This window comes from Protomyctophum bolini, assembly GCF_963924005.1.
Source record: "Protomyctophum bolini genome assembly, chromosome: 21".
Lineage (NCBI taxonomy): Eukaryota > Metazoa > Chordata > Actinopteri > Myctophiformes > Myctophidae > Protomyctophum > Protomyctophum bolini.
The window spans coordinates 12101401-12120721 of NC_137882.1; the positions used below are offsets into that span (position 1 = coordinate 12101401).

The 19321-nt window shown below is 45.5% G+C and overlaps 1 protein-coding gene across 2 annotated transcripts in view; it reads left to right on the top strand.

Annotated features, from left to right (window-relative positions):
• Positions 1–19321, top strand: part of sema5a (sema domain, seven thrombospondin repeats (type 1 and type 1-like), transmembrane domain (TM) and short cytoplasmic domain, (semaphorin) 5A) — a 156116-nt gene that overhangs the window by 114041 nt on the left and 22754 nt on the right. For both annotated transcript variants that reach the window (XM_080793516.1, XM_080793515.1), the window contains exons 15-16: positions 1439–1586; positions 16926–17151. In XM_080793516.1, the coding sequence (XP_080649642.1) occupies positions 1439–1586; positions 16926–17151 (374 nt within the window). The remainder of the gene's footprint in view (positions 1–1438; positions 1587–16925; positions 17152–19321) is intronic.

Here is a 19321-nt window from a genome sequence, read left to right on the forward strand (position 1 = left end):
AAAACGAAATATTAAAAGTTGAAATATGGAGAATACAATGTTTCTGCCCATCAGTGCAATAGTGTAGGCTACATCATCGTGTCCCTCACCAAAAATAGCTGACACTTTAATCAAAAGTTATTCCGTTACTCATTCTTATCATTCCTTCATTTTATTTATTCCCCCTCTCCTCTTCTCTGACAGCTGGGAAGGGATAACGCTATACTGTGCTTTGGCTTCAGTGTCCAGAGTACAGACAACTTCAGTATCCCATTTGCTATAATAAGTGCCAGATTGTTTTCAGTGTTACTTCAACTCTGAGGCTTTTACTGTGTGGTCCCAGAGTTTTCAGTGTTACTTCAACTCTGAGGCTTTTACTGTGTGGTACGATATAAACCCCCACCACATCTCTAGAGGTGGGATATGAAAGATCTGTTTCCATCACATGACGTGCAGTGTTATCATCAAAGCCCAACGATGCACCAAAATGAAACAAAGAAAGCAGTAAAGACCTTTTATAGCAAGTGTTGAAGTTATTAAAGTAAACTATACGACTCTAATAAGACCAGCAATAGCATTCCGTTATCCTATAATGAGGGCTTGTGTAATTAAGCACTGGAGACAGTGCAGTAAATGTCTCGTAAATGTCGCAATTAGAGATGATACATGCGTCTGTATGGCTTTTTCATGGACCGTGTCAATAAATTGTGCAAAATACATATGGACGCCCATTAAGATCGCGGGATGATGAAGTGTCCGATGTCCGTAGATGTGCGTTTCATGCGCGCTTAGACCTCAATTACTTTGGCCGTTTGCACTGCGTGCTCACTGCTGGCATATGGTGTGGTGTTTTGCTGGTGGCCTGGATTCAATCGATGATTAGCATTTTAGGATTGTGCCATGTTCTCTGCCATTAAAAGGGGACAAAAAATAGATGATTTGGTAGATGAATATAGTCGCTTGTTCCGTCTTGTGGTGTGAGGCTGTCTGATCAATACCAGGACTTACTGTCACTTATTGTAGACACTGTACACTGTGTACTGTGTACTGAGTGTTCACATCCTCACACCCTAGTATTCAGTTCAACTTACCTGTATACCAGTAAGACGCGCAAACGCGGGAAGCGAACGCAGCTCGTACATATTTGGGTTTTGGACGTATAGGTTTTGGACGTATAGCTGCTTTGGGGACTCCTTATATGGTTATGGCTGAGTCATGGTGACACAAATCACTCAGCTCCATATATGGGCAGAAAAACGGGACAGACAGACAGACAGACAGACACACACACAGACAGACAGACATGATCTGCTAGGTCTCATAGTAAGTGCTCACTGCGTTCGCAATAAACACACACACACACACACACACACACACACACACACACACACACACACACACACACACACACACACACACACACACTCCACTCATCTCCTGTGGCACTTGTCCTTCCCAGGTACTGCAATGAGCACCTGCCCTGTCCGCCCCACATCTATTGGTCAGCCTGGTCGGCGTGGGAGCGCTGCACGGTGCCGTGTGGAGGTGGCATCCAGTCACGACGCAGAACCTGCGAGAACGGCAACGAGTGTCCTGGCTGTGGACAGGTATGTCTGTCTGTCTGTCTGTCTGTCTGTCTGTCTGTCTGTCTGTCTGTCTAATATTTACCCTCTTGCTATTAGTACATCGAAATAGGCTAAACTTGCTTAAGTGGAGGGCAGTTATGAATTGTCCATGATGATGATGATGATAAAAATGATCCAAAATCCCCTCATTAACACTAGTCTAGCACTACCGATAGGTCTTGGAATGTAGAAATGCAAGGTAGTTGGAAAACCAGTAGTGGAGACCAATCTTGTCACAACTCCAATATGAACTTATATGAAGGACCTTTTGTTGTTTTATTTTTTTACTCTCTAACTTGTTGCTAACTAACTATGTTCCTAGTTTTGTGCCTAATGTTGAGTAACGTTACTTAAGTAACTTGTTACGTTACAGGATTACTTAATCTTTTCCCACGATTTTGCAAGCCATTTTTTCACCCAGTGTCAATTATCTAATAATCCTGGGCGCTACACTTCTTTTCACCTGACAGGGTGAAAAGAAGGGTTTTCCCGGCCATACATAGTGCGTGTAAGGAGCACGTTATTCCGACCAGTTACTTTCCTGACCTATTGAATAGAATGGTTACTCAATCGACACAGAGACTGCTGACAGTTGGCAAGGCATCGGCAATCAATTTTTGTGTAACATCCGGGCAACTGTCCATTGACTGAGACAAGCTCATTCATTTCATTAATTTAACAGAAAACAGAGCAAATACATCAGATCGATTTTCCTTTGCATTTGTAGCAACAGAAGAAAAAGGGAAATATAGATCTTAAATGTAACTATACGCCGATAGGAGTCTCCATAGGGAACCACTTCTGGCTATCAAAGTATTGGCTTAGGAATGAGACAAAACAAAAAAGCATATCTGAATTCAAGTCTCCATGGGGTGAGTAATCGATAGAAAGAAATATTTTGGGAGGTGAACTATCCCTTTAAATCTGCAACGCTGCCCTGTTATCTGTGCTAGAGAGCACCCGCCTCACTAACTGTGACAGCGTGTGCATTTGAAACCAGTCATGACTGCGTGTTTATGTGTTTAATTGCTTGTGTGTTTTTGTGCGTGCGTTCTGAATATGCGTGTTCGGTTTACCTGTCAGGATTCATATTGCTGTAGCCAGCTGCAGGCTGCAGCCTGCGTTCCCCTCCAGGACTTTGCCAGATATTCATTAGCCGCATCTGCTTGGTACTGAATGGTACAGACACCTTGGCAAGAGGTGTACAGCGTCTAATTGTTTCCACACAGTTCTAGCCACAAAAGCTGGGAGATTCATTGTCCTCGGCCTCTATTGACTGACGTGTTTACAGACTGACTTGTGAGTCTTTATTACCATAGAGTATTTACTACCACATCCACACGCACAAGCACACGCACACACAACCACTGTATAATTAGGTTTATGGCCTGCCTAAAGGTTTCATGCTTAAGCAAGGGTGATGCAAGGCCGTGTTGTTTGCGATGCGATGCGAATGAAGACGCCCTGATTACTGACAGAGACGTGATGGTGCATGCTATCCAGCTGCTATTCCAAACCGCTCTGTTATAAATAAAATAGAGGAATGCACATCGCTGTGGACTCCCTACTTAGATCCCTCTCCAATATGGGTCAGGGTCCTTTCGGACCACTGCTAAAAATTGTTTGGGTGGTGGTGTCCACCTTTTTAGACGTGACATTCGATGTGGTATGTACTGTATGACCTACAGTATACAGTATGTATACTGCGTGCCTGCGTGCGTGCGTGCGTGAGGGCTTTGGTGAGTTCTTTGGTGAGTTATTGTCAGTTATTGTGACTGTGTTGATGATACAGTTAACTGCACTTGAGTACATTTTTCAAAACTTTATACTCCACTACAGTACATCCACTACAGTATATGTGAGTCTGACACATTTTTCTTTTTACTTTAGACAAAACCTTTTAATGCCAATTATTTTGCCCTTCAGATCTTGAAAGCAGGCATTTTGCTTGTAACAGAGTATTTTTAATATTTTGTCATTGCTGCTTTTTCTTAAATACATAAAAAAAACGTCCTCCACCAAAGGGATTATATAGGCTGCACTGCAAACAAAAGCATGCTGACAGAGCTTTTAGCAACCCAAATCATATTCAGATGAAAGAGCTCGGCCCACAGACAGAGTAATGAGCCGTAGTAATCTTAAATAAAGCACTGGCAGCATTACAAAACACCCCACACAAAAGCCAGGCAACCCAGAGTATATACAGTAGTTAGTATACTGTATAACAGGTGATAATGATCCAACGATACGTTTGTGGCTGCAAAACACCAGTTAAAAAGGACTGGCCCACCCATACAGGCGGTAGTTAAACAGTAGCACCGTATCATTTGATCCTCCCCCCTGAAACTTTCTGTTCACACGTGCACACACATATCCAAACAGTTAACAGTCTACGCACGCACGCACGCACGCACGCACGCACGCACGCACACAAGCACACAAGCACATGCACACACCTGCAAGCAGCTGTCTCAGTTCTGTCACCATGCTGTCGCCATTATCCAACACTGAAACATGCAGAGAATTCAGGGCATGCTTTCTGGAACCCAACTCTGAGACTCCATTCCATGTGTCTGGACTGGAAGCCCCCGGTGTTGAGCGTGAAGGGAATATCCATATTCCCCTCTCCAAGAGGGGAACCAGTCAGTCCATCTGTCATGCAGTTTGGGGGGCTTGGAGTTTTCCCAGTTTGGCTGTGGTGCATGCGTGCGTGGCCCTCATGAGAAGGAGACGTTAGGGACTATTTGTTTGCTGTGTTTCTGTCATGTTGGCCTGGGGGGGGGGGGGGGGGGGGAACTGACACATTATAGAGGGTTGAACAGGATTCACTCTCTCTCCGTCTGTGTGCTCTAGTGGTGGACAGTAACAAAGTACATTTACTTGAGTACTGTGCATGCTTTCAGTACGTGACATTTGTGTTTTTCCGATACTCATGACTTTCACGCCTCTACATTTCAAAGATATATGAAGATTATTATAATAATAATAATCATAATAATAAAAAAAACTATATATATACTTTACTTTCTCATTTGTACTTTTGAATAGTTATGTATTTTTTGAAGCACATACATTTGTGTACTATTTTTAAAACCAAGAACACCAGTACTTTAATTCAAGTACAAATTTGATGGAGCAACTTTCACTTGTAGTTGAGTAATGTTTGTCCGGGAGTATCTCTATCCTGGTAAACCAGCAGACTGCAGTAGACACATAACATGGAAATGTGGATTCCACGACCAGGATGCTTTACCAGGCTAGAGTATCTACGTATATACTTTGACTCAAGTACGGGAGTATTTTGTCCACCACTGGTGTCCTTCTGTGTCTGTCTGTGTCCAGTCCTGTAACTGTCCCCCTGTGACAGCTCTCAACACAGTGAGAGTGTGTACGTGAAGCTCCCTCCATCACAGACACACCCAATCTCAACAATCTTTCCCCAACCATCTCACTGGCTCCTTGTCTTTAGTTGGACTTACTGTAATTGCCTCTGTCTCTGCCGTCAGCGGTTGTATAATTATACACACTGCACACAGACGCCTTAATTTTATTTATTTATTTATTTGTTTTTGTCAGGGAAGACTTCATTTGGACGACTTGCTTTAATTGCCATTATTGCTGCCTGTTTACTCTGATCAAAGGGGTGTGTGTTTCCTTTCATTTAGGGCTGTAATAATAAGGTGCATTATGGAACAGCAGCTTTGATTAACAAGAGCCTGTACGCATTTTAAGCTGCTGAGATGTATCCCTCAAACCCCTTTTCCTTTCTTTTCTTTTTCTATCACGGTCCTCCGCAGGGAAGCGAGACGCGTGCTGTTGCACTGCGTTTAATAACACATTGTTTTCACAAGGCTTTGGAAATGATCGGAAAACAGGATTTTTAGTTTATTTGTGAATAAAATGTTGAAGTGAAGACCCTTAAAAATGGAGCAATGTGATGGAATTTTATGTGCCATCTGTCCCTGCTCCCTCCCCCACACAGAGACGCGTTTAATTAAATCGCACGCACACACGCATGCACGCACATATGCCTGCATGCACGCGCACACACACACACACACACACACACACACACACACACACACACACACACACACACACACACACACACACACACACGCACACCACATAACACACTGCTGATCCATCATCAAAGCTACTTTATTAGACTGCAGAGACCTGATATTATGAGCAGTTTGTGTGCGCGCGTGTGTGTGTGTGTGTGTGTGTGTGTGTGTGTGTGTGTGTGTGTGTGTGTCCAGGTATGTGTCATGGTTTGTCTTTGTCTCTGTGTCTCTCTCTACCTCTGTCCCCTTGTGTGTGTCCCTCTGTCTCCCTGTCTCTCTCATTGTCCCCCTCTGTCTCCCTGTCTCTCTCATTGTCCCCCTCTGTCTCCCTGTCTCTATCATTGTCCCCCTCTGTCTCCCTGTCTCTCTCATTGTCCCCCTCTGTCTCTCTGTCTCTATCAATGTCCCCCTCTGTCTCCCTGTCTCTATCAATGTCCCCCTCTGTCTCCCTGTCTCTATCATTGTCCCCCTCTGTCTCCCTGTCTCTCTCAATGTCCCCCTCTGTCTCCCTGTCTCTATCATTGTCCCCCTCTGTCTCCCTGTCTCTCTCATTGTCCCCCTCTGTCTCTCTGTCTCTATCAATGTCCCCCTCTGTCTCCCTGTCTCTATCAATGTCCCCCTCTGTCTCCCTGTCTCTCTCAATGTCCCCCTCTGTCTCCCTGTCTCTATCATTGTCCCCCTCTGTCTCCCTGTCTCTCTCATTGTCCCCCTCTGTCTCCCTGTCTCTCTCAATGTCCCCCTCTGTCTCCCTGTCTCTATCAATGTCCCCCTCTGTCTCCCTGTCTCTATCAATGTCCCCCTCTGTCTCCCTGTCTCTCTCAATGTCCCCCTCTGTCTCCCTGTCTCTATCAATGTCCCCCTCTGTCTCCCTGTCTCTATCAATGTCCCCCTCTGTCTCCCTGTCTCTATCAATGTCCCCCTCTGTCTCCCTGTCTCTATCAATGTCCCCCTCTGTCTCCCTGTCTCTATCAATGTCCCCCTCTGTCTCCCTGTCTCTATCATTGTCCCCCTCTGTCTCCCTGTCTCTATCATTGTCCCCCTCTGTCTCCCTGTCTCTATCAATGTCCCCCTCTGTCTCCCTGTCTCTATCAATGTCCCCCTCTGTCTCCCTGTCTCTTATCAGTGTGTGTGTGTGTGTGTGTGTGTGTGTGTGTGTGTGTGTGTGTGTGTGTGTGTGTGTGTGTGTGTGTGTGTGTGTGTGTGTGTGTGTGTGTGTGTGTGTGTGTGTGTGTGTGTGTGTGTGTGCGCGCGCGTGTGTGTGCGTGTGAAGACATTGCATTTTCTGCATGCGAGTGTGCCTCTGTTTTTTGTGAGTGTCTGTGTCCAGGTATATGTCATGGTTTGTCTTTGTCTCTGTGTCTCTCTCTACCTCTGTCTCCCTGTCTCTATCATTGTCCCCCTCTGTCTCCCTGTCTCTATCATTGTCCCCCTCTGTCTCCCTGTCTCTCTCATTGTCCCCCTCTGTCTCTCTGTCTCTCTCAATGTCCCCCTCTGTCTCCCTGTCTCTCTCATTGTCCCCCTCTGTCTCCCTGTCTCTATCATTGTCCCCCTCTGTCTCCCTGTCTCTCTCATTGTCCCCCTCTGTCTCTCTGTCTCTCTCAATGTCCCCCTCTGTCTCCCTGTCTCTATCATTGTCCCCCTCTGTCTCTCTGTCTCTCTCAATGTCCCCCTCTGTCTCCCTGTCTCTCTCAATGTCCCCCTCTGTCTCCCTGTCTCTATCATTGTCCCCCTCTGTCTCCCTGTCTCTCTCAATGTCCCCCTCTGTCTCTCTGTCTCTCTCATTGTCCCCCTCTGTCTCCCTCTGTTTCTGTAATTCTGCTCCATGCCCACTCCAGCTGTGCTTTGTACTGTGATTATTCTTTGCCTGAGGAAGGTCCGGAGGGACCGAAACGTTGCTTCATTAAATACAAGTCATGTACCGAGCAAATACACAGTGTGCGGGTGTACCTTATTGCTTTCATTGATGTCCACTGGCCTGTGCACCTGTGCATACGCCTAATGTCTAGGTGTGCGAAAGTTTTCTCCTGTGATTATTCCCCACGGTATACCTGTCTGTTACTTCGGTGTCCATCAGATTGTATATTTTATTATTTATTAATGTCTATGTAGGAACTAGTGGCAGCCTGTTATATCTATATACCTGTTCCTTGTTGCATGCTGAAGTCCAAGTAAAAATACTTGTGTGTAACTGTGGCTCAAGTTCTGTGTCCACCTGCCTCGCTAACTGTGACAATGTACAGTATGTATTTACAGTGGTGGAAAGTAACTAAGTACATCTACTTTATACTGTAAAATATATCGGCAAATATATATGCCGATATATATTGTAGCTATATCAGCGTCGCAAAGTGTTTTTGAAACCAATTTAACTTTGGTACTGTAATTATATTTTGATGCCAGTACTTCTACATTGTGGTATTGATACTATCACTTAACAGTTAAATGACACGCCCGAGATAACGAGACCGCCCCTTCTTCGCTCATGCTGCAGATTCGCGGCTGGCACCTGCTACCTAAAGCTGTGTTTAATTACAGTAATTGTGAGTTTGCATATACCTGAATGTGCGTGTCCATACTTTATGTGCATTCATTCATACACCACTGTTTACCTGATATCAGCTACAGTGGGCAAACACAGCTGCTTGGTACTCAGTATTACAAAGACCATGGCAAGAGATTTCCCTACAACTTCCCACTTTGATTGTAGGTCAGTGGCCTACAATTCAGTGGCCTTTTCCATGGCGAGAGGTGTACAATGGTGTTCAGGAGTCTAGGTTGTCAACTTATTAATTCAAATCCATGTCACCACATGTCATAAAAGGTTACAGTGCTCTGCGAAAGAGCCACGCATACAGTATGTGTGTCTCCGCCTCAGCTTTCCAACTGTCAGTAAAGAATGCATTTAAAGGGCATTGTCTCCTCTAATAACTCCTGTGCAATTAAAGCAGTGATGCTGCTGAGACAGCTCCTTGCATAAGTTTCAAAACTTGCTCAGCATACGTAGTTGATCCATGTATTATTGCCCAGAAACTCTGCAGTATTGGCATGGAAGAGGTCTTCAATCCCCCTGGGGGGGGAATGGGTGTTTGCTGAGGCCTCATGCGTGTAATGTCATGGTTTCTGAGCTCTGGATCACGCAGTGCCCTTCCAGCTCTTTCTACACTTGTGCTTGTCTCTTTCATGGTATGTTATTGTTACAGTCCAAATCCATAGGGTCTAGATGTGGAGAAAGCGCTCTGGAGAGGTGAATATCTTGCTGAATAAAATCCAGACGTGCTCAGTCACCCATTCATGGAACAAAGGGGACAAAAAGGGAAACCTTTCTTTCCTTTGTCTGGTCTCGAACCAAGTCATTATTCATCAGAGCTCCGTGAGCTCTGCTTTGTACACTGGTGAATAGGATTGTTAATACATTTTAATTTAATATGTATTAAATAAATGGGAATCGTATTAGTTTCATAGCTATATAATTCCAATTGTATTGTACAATTTGTTTCCCTTTCATAAGCCGTACCGTGCCCTTGGCCTATTCCATCTCCTTACAGTACAGATACCGTATTAAGTGCGGTTACATTCTGTCTGCACTCATTCACTTAAGACCTTGGCATTCTGAAGAAGCCTCAAAAGAAGCAAAGAAAGTAGGAAAGTCTTCATATTTTATTTGGCATAGAGAAAAAAAAATTACATCTTGATATCTTGACCGTGGCTGCTTTCACAAGGTTAGAACACCTCGTTCTCGGCAGTGTATTGTCCCTTTTACTGCGAGACGAGCATCTTTAACACCTCGCAGTGAACGTGACATTTCTGTCTAATTTATTTTGAACTCGCTACTTGACTCAGCCGCTTGGAGTTGAAGGACTGAGTGAACCTGATGGTAGAGGACGTTCCGTATAGTTGCTTAGGGATATTAAAAAGTGTTCTACTCGCCTGCTGGGAGCTCAGCTGTGTGGGTGGGAGAGCTTTGAAGTGAAAGTGAAGTGAAAGAAGTAAGATTTGCTGCATGCACGTTCCCTGTGTTCAGTACAGTGTGTATTTGTGTGTGCAGTCGGTGTGTGTGATGGTGTTTACGTGCTCCTGTGTGTGTGTGTTCATGCGTGCGTGTTTGTGTGTGTGTGTGTGTGTGTGTGTGTGTGTGTTTGTGTGTGTGTGTGTGTGTGTGTGTGTGTGTGTCTATTTGTAATGCTACTTGTAATGTCCGGTTGATGTCCAATCCATTAAAGTAACACTGCGTGCGTGCGTGCGTGCGTGCTTGCGGCCGAGGGACCTGCTCCTCGCTGTCAGCAGCAGGTTCCATTGTGTGTGTGATGGTTGCTGTACACACAAAGGAGTGGAGCCTCTGACAGAGTGTGTTTGGCCCCACGCTGCTAATTGAACTGATTTGTCAAGGAGTCCTGAGGTACATTAGGCCCTTGTCTTACCCACAATAGATGGAGATGTAGGTACTAGAGAAGATTAGTGCTGGGCCACGCACGCACGCACGTATGCATGCATGCACGCACACACGCTGCTTGTGCACACTAAAAAACACATGCAAATGAGTTTGGCATGCTGCTGATTGAGCTGTAAATGTATGGTGTTTACATGCTCAAATACTAACACAGGCATGGCCATGTGAGCACGCACGCACACACACACACACACACACACACACACACACACACAGACACACACACAATAGGGCATTAACGACTTGTCAGACAGTAAAGTCGAAGTTGAGTCGATGCATCGTTTTACGGGGGGGGGGGACTTTAACAGAGGCGGGTGGAGGTGCGCGCGCTCAAATACGGATCATACGGTCAAACAAACCACTGCGCACACAGTGACCTCTCCAATATGGCACAAGAGCTGATTATCAAAATATAAAACTGTAATAGTAAATACTAAACAGTGCAGGCACACACGCAAGTGTGCGTCGCACACTGGTACACAGACCAGAAAAGAGAACACAACAGGAGAGGGGGCATAATTGGCACACAGCGCAGCAGCAGCGCAGCAGCAGTGCAGCGCAGCAGCAGCGCAGCAGCAGCGCAGCACAGCAGCAGCAGCGCAGCAGCAGCGCAGCGCAGCGGCCCGAGAACACAATACAAAATATAACATTAACACTAGTGGCAGTCAGCAGCCCGACCTATAGAACACAATATAGAAGACATAGGTCTATATATTAACATTACAGCAGCCAGCAGCAGTTTGGCACATCATCAGATCAGAATACAATCTTCCACCATCAAGACGTGAACCTTCTCCTCCTCCTCCTCCTCCTCCAACAACTCGATAACGTTCTCATGTTAGTTTGTTATATACTTATTGCAATACATGCAATATACTTACAATATACTTATACTACAATATACTTACATGCAAATAAACAACAACCCGCACTGACCGGATATGGAGAGATTCATGCGTCCCGCCAGCTCCCGCGCGTAAAGCTAAATCAGAAACAGGACAGTCATTGCGTCAGCACGGATGTAGCCTCGGAAACCAAGACATTTTATTTCCAGCACGGAGGTGGGGGGTATATCGTTTGGGGATAAAGTTTGCGCACTTCTACCTGTTACTTATCTGACACAGCACAGTTCAAATTCAGTCAACTCAATAGTTTTCGACTTTCGACTTCTCCTAATCGATGCATCGTTTTTTTTTGTGAATGCCCTAACACACGCACGCAGACGCACACACACACACACACACACACACACACACACACACACACACACACACACACACACACACACACACACACAGACCTTCTACAATACTTTTCTTGTGAAAACAGAGGATGAGAGGCTGTAAGGTTAAGATTTGGGGTCAGCTTTTACAACTGTTACCCTGCAATATTCTATTCTGAAAGCCTCTCCCTCTGTCTCCCTCATTCTCTCTCCCTCCTCTCTTCCCCACTTCTCTATCTACCTCTCCTTTGCCCTTTCTGGCCCCCAGCGTGTCTCCCCCCCCCCCCAGCGTGTCTCCCCACCCCCAGTGTATAACACCTACAAAACATAAGCTGGGGATGTCTGGGGATGAGACAGGAGACGCCAGGATGCACTTATAGAAACACACATGCATGCAGGCCAGCCACACGCACACACTCATGTGCACACAAAGTGCCGGGGGAAAAGGGTCAAACAATGCTCTCTGTTCTTCACTGTGCATGCGCTTACCCATATTATGCATGCACATGCACGTGCGCACGAACAACACTACATCACGTCTGGTCTGGCCAAACCTTTCCAAAGAGCCAGCTTGTACGTACGGTATGTGAGTCACTCTCTATAGAATAGAATAGATGATATCCAGCAGCCTTTGTGTTCCGTTCTCCGGAGCTTCTGCCGGTTTCCGGCCCATGGAAGCTGTCTGGTGAAGGTGTTGTGCCTAATCAAGGGACTCAGCAGAGTAAAGCTGGAGCTATACCTTGCAGTACGACGGTTGCAGTGCGACCAAATCGCCGATCTACAAGCTCACACTACATCACGGATGTGGCGCGCTGTGAGCTTGTGGATTGTCTATGTCGGGTGCGTGACACCGTCGCACGACTGAGCTTAATACATTCTGGGCAGGAACCCCTTTTGGTGTGGTTTGCTTTAGCTATTGAAAAATAGCAGATCTACAAGCTCATGGTGGCGCGCTACGAGCTTGTAGGTCTGCTATTTTAGAAAAATCGAAGAACCACTGACATAGAAACATAGCTTTTTCAGAAAACTGTCAGGTTGTAGAAGACATTTTTAGAACCTGATCTCAGGTCAGAATGTGTTAAATGAAGGGCAGCGCCGCGGTGGCCTTCCTCCATGATGCACATCACCACGGGGGATGTGAGTAGAAATCGGACGACTAATTGAATCCAATTTCATGTTCCGCTCGCTGCCTGTCACGTTTCGCAAAATTTCTCTGAAATTGAGATGTCGGTGCTGCCTTTACTGTGTCACAGTGTAAAGCGCCAAGCAATTATTCCCGCTTCGTTTATTTTTCTGTCGCTATTGCTTTCGTTTCATCGGCGTGTTCCAGGACTGCAGAAAAAAGCACCAGATGAAAAAAATACATTTGTTTCTTCTCGGGGGGCCTTGAGGTGATTCAAAGTTTATTTCAGTTTATTCCAGTAAGTATTTTCAGACGGGCACGTTTATAATGGTTAGCGCCCGACCGTGTGCGTATTCACACAGTGGAATGTGTGTGTGTGTGTGTGTGTGTGTGTGTGTGTGTGTGTGTGTGTGTGTGTGTGTGTGTGTGTGTGTGTGTGTGTGCGTGCATGCGTGCAAGTGTGTGTGCATACCTGCGTGCGTGCGCATGTTTGTTTGGGTCTGTGTGTGAGTGTAATAAGGTTATGGATTTATTCATTTCCAGTTTATGGGGCAGCTTTATTGATGTTTATTTCACACACCCTCTGGTCCCTTTCTAATGCATAATTCAAAACCTGTTATCAAAATGGCCACTCCAAAGTTCAGGGAAGTGTTTTAATGCAAAGGATAAAGCCCTGTCGCTGTCTAGATACTGTATGGTCCTACTTGACATTTAAGTACTTTTGAATCATCCACCTACAATATTTGTTATATCGGGTTTTTCAGTACTGTACAGAGGACAGCTTAATATTTACTAAGTAGTACGACCTTGTTGCTCAAGGAAAATAGCTGCTTTTCATTTGAAAGACATGGGATCATATCCCAGGCAAAGACATACTGTTGGTACATTCTCCCGACATAGTGGCTTTATAAAGTTTGAGCGCCATACGTCAGCGTTATCAAATGCTGACGAAGGTCCACACAGGCCGAAACGCGTTCGTTATCAACTCTCGTCAGAGGTAAATAAATTGTGAAAAGGACATACAAGAAAGTGCTGGCATTTTCTTCATTTCAAGCTATATAAAGTTTGCCTATAGGAGAGATTAGAAGTCCACTCAATCAATGTGAAAACCTCATTAGGCATTTGCAAATCGACATGCAGTCAGCTTGCGCGATGTTGATGTGTACCGTTGTGATAGCAGGGTGCACGACTGCATGTGGGTTAGCATGCTGCACTGGAGACCTTGAGCGAGGTTTAGCTCTGAAACCAGGCAATTATCTCTTTAGGCCTCTGCACGGAAGATAATCCTCAGAGACCGTCAAGCGCAGCCATGCAGACTTACTAGACAGCTCTCGTTAAATATTCATCATGTTTGGCCACCATCAACAACTCCCAGGGCAAACAAACCCCACCCTGATTGTTTTCCCGTTTCACACCCAGGCAGGGTGGCCGTCGTTTTGGGTTGCTTTTCATGACCGCAAGCGACGACTGGCTGAGCCGCTTCGCTTTCTTTTTATTGGCTGATTATCACTGACTGGGGGCCCGCCCTGATGCTCGGCAGTGTTAAATATTAATGTGCGGTGATGATTACCAAGCTAGACGGAGTGCGGCCGGAACAGCAAGCGGACATGACACTCTCATTCATCATATTCTGTAACACAATCTGAATCCTCCCAGTGTTTTTAACCTTGGCACCCCTGAGGTGGGGGAGGCGTGAAATGGAAGACAGGGGAGAAAGGCATGTGATACAGTGGAGAGATGGAGGAAGGATATACACTGTAGACTGGAGAGACAAAAGAAAGAGGATATACTGAGATTTGGAGAGAGAGAGAGTTGTGGGGAGAAAGATAAAGCCGAATGAAATAGTGAGCAATCAGATTGAGAATATAGGAGGGAGAAAGAGACTGAGAGCGAGGAAGAGAAGAAGCAATTAAGAGATTCAAAGGAAGGCAGAGAGAGAGATGTCATGAGGAGAGTTATACAGTTAGCGAGATAAGAGTGAAGGAAATAGAGAAATATGAAGATAGATAACGGCTCTCCGTTATCTATCTAAACTACAATGGTGAAAAATAGAGTGGTACATAATTTGGATGCTCGCCGCTGCCTCGGCTGACCTGACCTGGCAGCTAGTTCTGTGTGACAAGCTGATGGATGCACGGCGGGAAGTCTTATCTTATTTTGTCAAGGTCTGGCAGTCACTCAACACCTATTCAGCATAAATAACCCATTCTGACCTGAGATCAGATTCTAAAAATGTCTTCTACATCCTGACGGTTTTCTGAAAAAGCTATGTTTCTATGTCAGTCGTTCTTCGATTTTTCAAAAATAGCAGACCTACAAGCTCGTAGCTTGTAGATCTGCTATTTCAATAGCTAAGGCAAAACATAATGCTAACACTAAAAGGGGTTCCCGCCCAAAATGGGATAAGCAAGTGGCGAGATGAATGGCAGCCATCTCACCTTCCCCCCGGGTGAATAACAGTGTCATTTAACTCCAGACGTATCGCCGCCGCAACCCACCTCCTTATTTATTTATCTTTGGCAGAAATGGAGCCAAACGAGCCATTACCCTCCTGTTATATATCTCACATCTCTTGGTGTATCATCACAATATGGTGTGTGTGTGTGTGTGTGTGTGTGTGTGTGTGATAATAAGGCTGCTAGTTCAAACGGCGAGCAGAGGTAAAGCGTACGGCTTCCTCTATAGCCAACATTATGACCCTTCAAAATGAAATGTGCATATCAGAACGGTGGAGCCTGGGGCAATGGGGCATATACACACACACACACACACACACACACACACACACACACACACACACACACACACACACACACACAAATGATGCTATACAGTACCATACACCCCACCTAAGGACTCCAGTGTTATTAGACAGTGCTTGCTTGCCAAAAATAACCATGTGATTTTATTTTATTTTATTTTAAATTTATTCCAAAAACAGGTACAATGTGTTGTGACCATGTTGGTTGGCTATTTTCGCTATTTGTGGTTCGACAAGGTGGGTTAAGCCTAGTCTCGCGTAGCTAGACAACTATTCCACAGGCTCTGAATGCTATATAGTCTGGAACTACACCTCTATAGAGTCTGGAACTACACCTCTTTATAGAGTCTGGAACTACACCTCTATAGAGTCTGGAACTACACCTCTATATAGAGTCTGGAACTACACCTCTATATAGAGTCTGGAACTACACCTCTATATAGAGTCTGGAACTACACCTCTATATAGAGTCTGGAACTACACCTCTATAGAGTCTGGAACTACACCTCTATATAGAGTCTGGAACTACACCTCTATAGAGTCTGGAACTACACCTCTATATAGAGTCTGGAACTACACCTCTATAGAGTCTGGAACTACACCTCTATATAGAGTCTGGAACTACACCTCTATAGAGTCTGGAACTACACCTCTATATAGAGTCTGGAACTACACCTCTATATAGAGTCTGGAACTACACCTCTATATAGAGTCTGGAACTACACCTCTATATAGAGTCTGGAACTACACCTCTATATAGAGTCTGACTACACCTCTATAGAGTCTGGAACTACACCTCTATATAGAGTCTGGAAATACACCTCTATATAGAGTCTGGAACTACACCTCTATATAGAGTCTGGAACTACACCTCTATATAGAGTCTGGAACTACACCGAAATCCGGGGGCTGCCTTTTCCGTTCATGAAAATATGTGTGGAGGAGGCTAAACTTCCGCTTTATCGCTTACTTATGATAGAGCTTCCGTTGCTCCAGACTTATGATGGAAGCATTTGAAAATTGTGAGAGGCAACAGTCTATGTTAAGCCGGGTGCAAAGGCGTTCAAGTCTCTTTCCCTGCTCTGCACCTACTACATCTCGTCATTTTCACTGTCTCCTGTGCTGTCTTCCTCCCTTCCTTCCGTTCCTCCTTCCTCCCTTCCTCTTGTGCTCTCTTCATCCCTCCATTCCTCCCTCCTTCACCCTTGGTTATAAATTAAACTTGAGCATTGACCTTTTCTGCCTGACTTGCTTGCCTCTTGCCACGCTCAGAAAGTGGCCTAATGGGAATATATCCTATTCGGTGTATGACAGCAAAATGGTAGATCGTGTCAGGCAAGGAAAACGGGTCAAGTGAGAGAGGAGGAGAGGTGTGCACTGGATAGAGATACCATGACAGGCGTGGGACTAGTACTTGTAGGAGCGCCAACCAGGCAGAAATGGGGTATGTGCTGGAGACTGAATATGTGTTTTCTCATCAAATAAAAATGGTTTCAGTCATGGTCTAGCTATGGGAATTGGGAATATGCCAGACGTGATATTTTCCTAATTTATCATGGCCATAAGTATGTGCTTTTATTATTATACTAGTTAGACCATGCTGCTTGCAAGGTCACGTTGTGAAAGAGACACCTTGAAGTGCATGATCCACACAGTGCAGTCAAATGACCGTAGTTTTGCATGTGGTCCTTGCATCTACAGGAGTACCAGTCCTGCAACACGCTGCCCTGCCCGGACCTAAAGAAGACCACGCCCTGGACACCGTGGACCCCCGTCAACATCTCGGACAACGGCGGCCACTATGAGCAACGCTTCCGCTACACGTGCAAGGCCCGCGTGCCGGACCCCAACCTGCTGGAGGTGGGCAGGCAGCGCATCGAGATGCGTTACTGCTCCAGCGACGGATCCACCGGCTGCTCTACTGATGGTGAGTGCTGTGGCACGGACAGATGGCTCCTGTCTCCTTCTCTCTGTCTCTTGTCTCAACGCATTCCACCGGGTGGCTGTTGGGCTCAATCCATCTATGTTCACTGTTCTTCTGATGTTGTTATGTTCTGATGATAAGACTATCATCAGATGTAGCTCTGTTTGTGTGATTCTTGTTTCTTTATATTTTTCTTTCTTCATGTTTATTCTTTTTCATTTCATTCCATGTCTCTTTTTTCTTTCTTTCCCTCTCTCTCTCTGGAATCCGCTGCATGGAATCTGCCTGCATGGTCTTCTGTCGGTGGATTAAAACGTATTGTGTGTCAATGAACTGAGTCATACTGTAGGCAGTCCAGGCGGCGTAAAGTTTCCATCCACCATCGTAGAGAATGGGGTTCAAGTCCTCCACGGAGGGTTGACTTTTCAGGAGTGAAAAGAAAGACACTATTCTGGAAAGAATATTGTTTTCTTCTGCATGCGTTGTGTGTCCTCCCACTGAAACCCCTCGCTGTCAGGTTGAAAGAAGTGTCTGGCGACTCCATATGCATCAGAGGAGACATGTGGTTGTCTACACCCTGCCCCAAGACCAACCAGTGGCGGGGAGGGAGTGGGACTACGTGGGGAAATTGAGAAATGGCATAACGACTAAATTGGGAGTGGGGGAAAAAAAGAATTCAGGCGCTCCACAGACACAGCTAACTTCCTCACATTCAATAACAAACGTACACACACCCGCACACCACACCACACCACACACACACACACACACACACACACACACACACACACACACACACACACACACACACACACACGATATATTATACTTATCCTGTGGACAAATATGCAGTCCTTGCAGCAGCCTTGCACACACTTCGCCTGAGTCTTTATCTGCCTTGCTCTCTTAGACACACTGTCACACACACACACACACACACACACACACACACACACACACACACACACACACACACACACACACACACACACACACACACACACACACACACACTTGTCATCTTTATCAGGCTCCCTAGTCATCGCCTCTAGACTTCGGTGTACCACACTGTCTCAGTTAGCCGCACCCCCAGTGCTTTCGAGGCAGTAAACTGCTTGTACAAACAGGTTGCTAATTGACAAGTTGGTTATTATATGTCGTCAAGTGGGAGGCTCCATATTAGACGGAAGATGCAAGGAGGAGGGGGAATGGGGAAGTGCCGCAATGAAGTGGCTTCCGACACTGATTTAGCTGTTAAAGTTTGTTTATGTAGTTGTTCGCGTACCCCGAGGGAAAGCAAGATGCTTTTTAAAGCATTGGCATTAGCGCCTGGCTAAGCTGCAGTGGCAGTTAGAGTGATGCTGTTGAAACGTATCACACTCACTGGACTAATCAGCACCTAGCTTCCACAACTGTCTCAAACCTTTTCCTTGTCTCCCTCATTATTTCAGTTTATTAATCTCTTTGTCTGTTGTTCTTCCCTCTCTGCCCCCTTCGGCCGCCCCCCTCTCTCTCTCTTCACACCCCCCCCCCCCCCTATCTATCTTTAAACCCAATTTATAGCTTGCGTCATTTGTATAGTTTGCTCTTGCATACACTTTGAGGTGTATGCTCAAGCGCCTCTGGGGTGTTTTATATGAGGATTGGCAAAACACTAAAAAGAACCTCATATTTAGACCTGCAGGAAAGACGTCCACACTTCATTCACATTAGTGAACAAAGGCTTGGGTGTGAATAGATCTGTCACGGTTCTGATTAGCGCGATTGAGGTAACAGAAAGTGTGTTTCATTAGAGGCTGTCAACAGTATCCTAACGTGAGATTAGCAGAAGTGTTAATTGGATGGGCGATCCGCCAGTCATTCTAACCAAGTGTCGGACTTTGTTGTGACATGCAAAGCAGAATTCAAGAGAAGGCAGATGGCAGCATACATATGATCTGCACAAGACTAGTGTTCGTGTTGTATGAGTTTATGGTAAAGGTGGGGCATTCTGGTGGCACAGTGAACAAAGCCGTACATCATGAACTTTAAATATTGGTTCGAAACTGGATTTGAAGTTTTGTCTTCATGCCAATTATCTCATGCTCAACTGGTTGCCAGCTTATAACAAAAGTATAGGAAAAGGGTCAGTCGATCATGTCATTCCATTTTGAGGCAACAGCCATAACCAGCA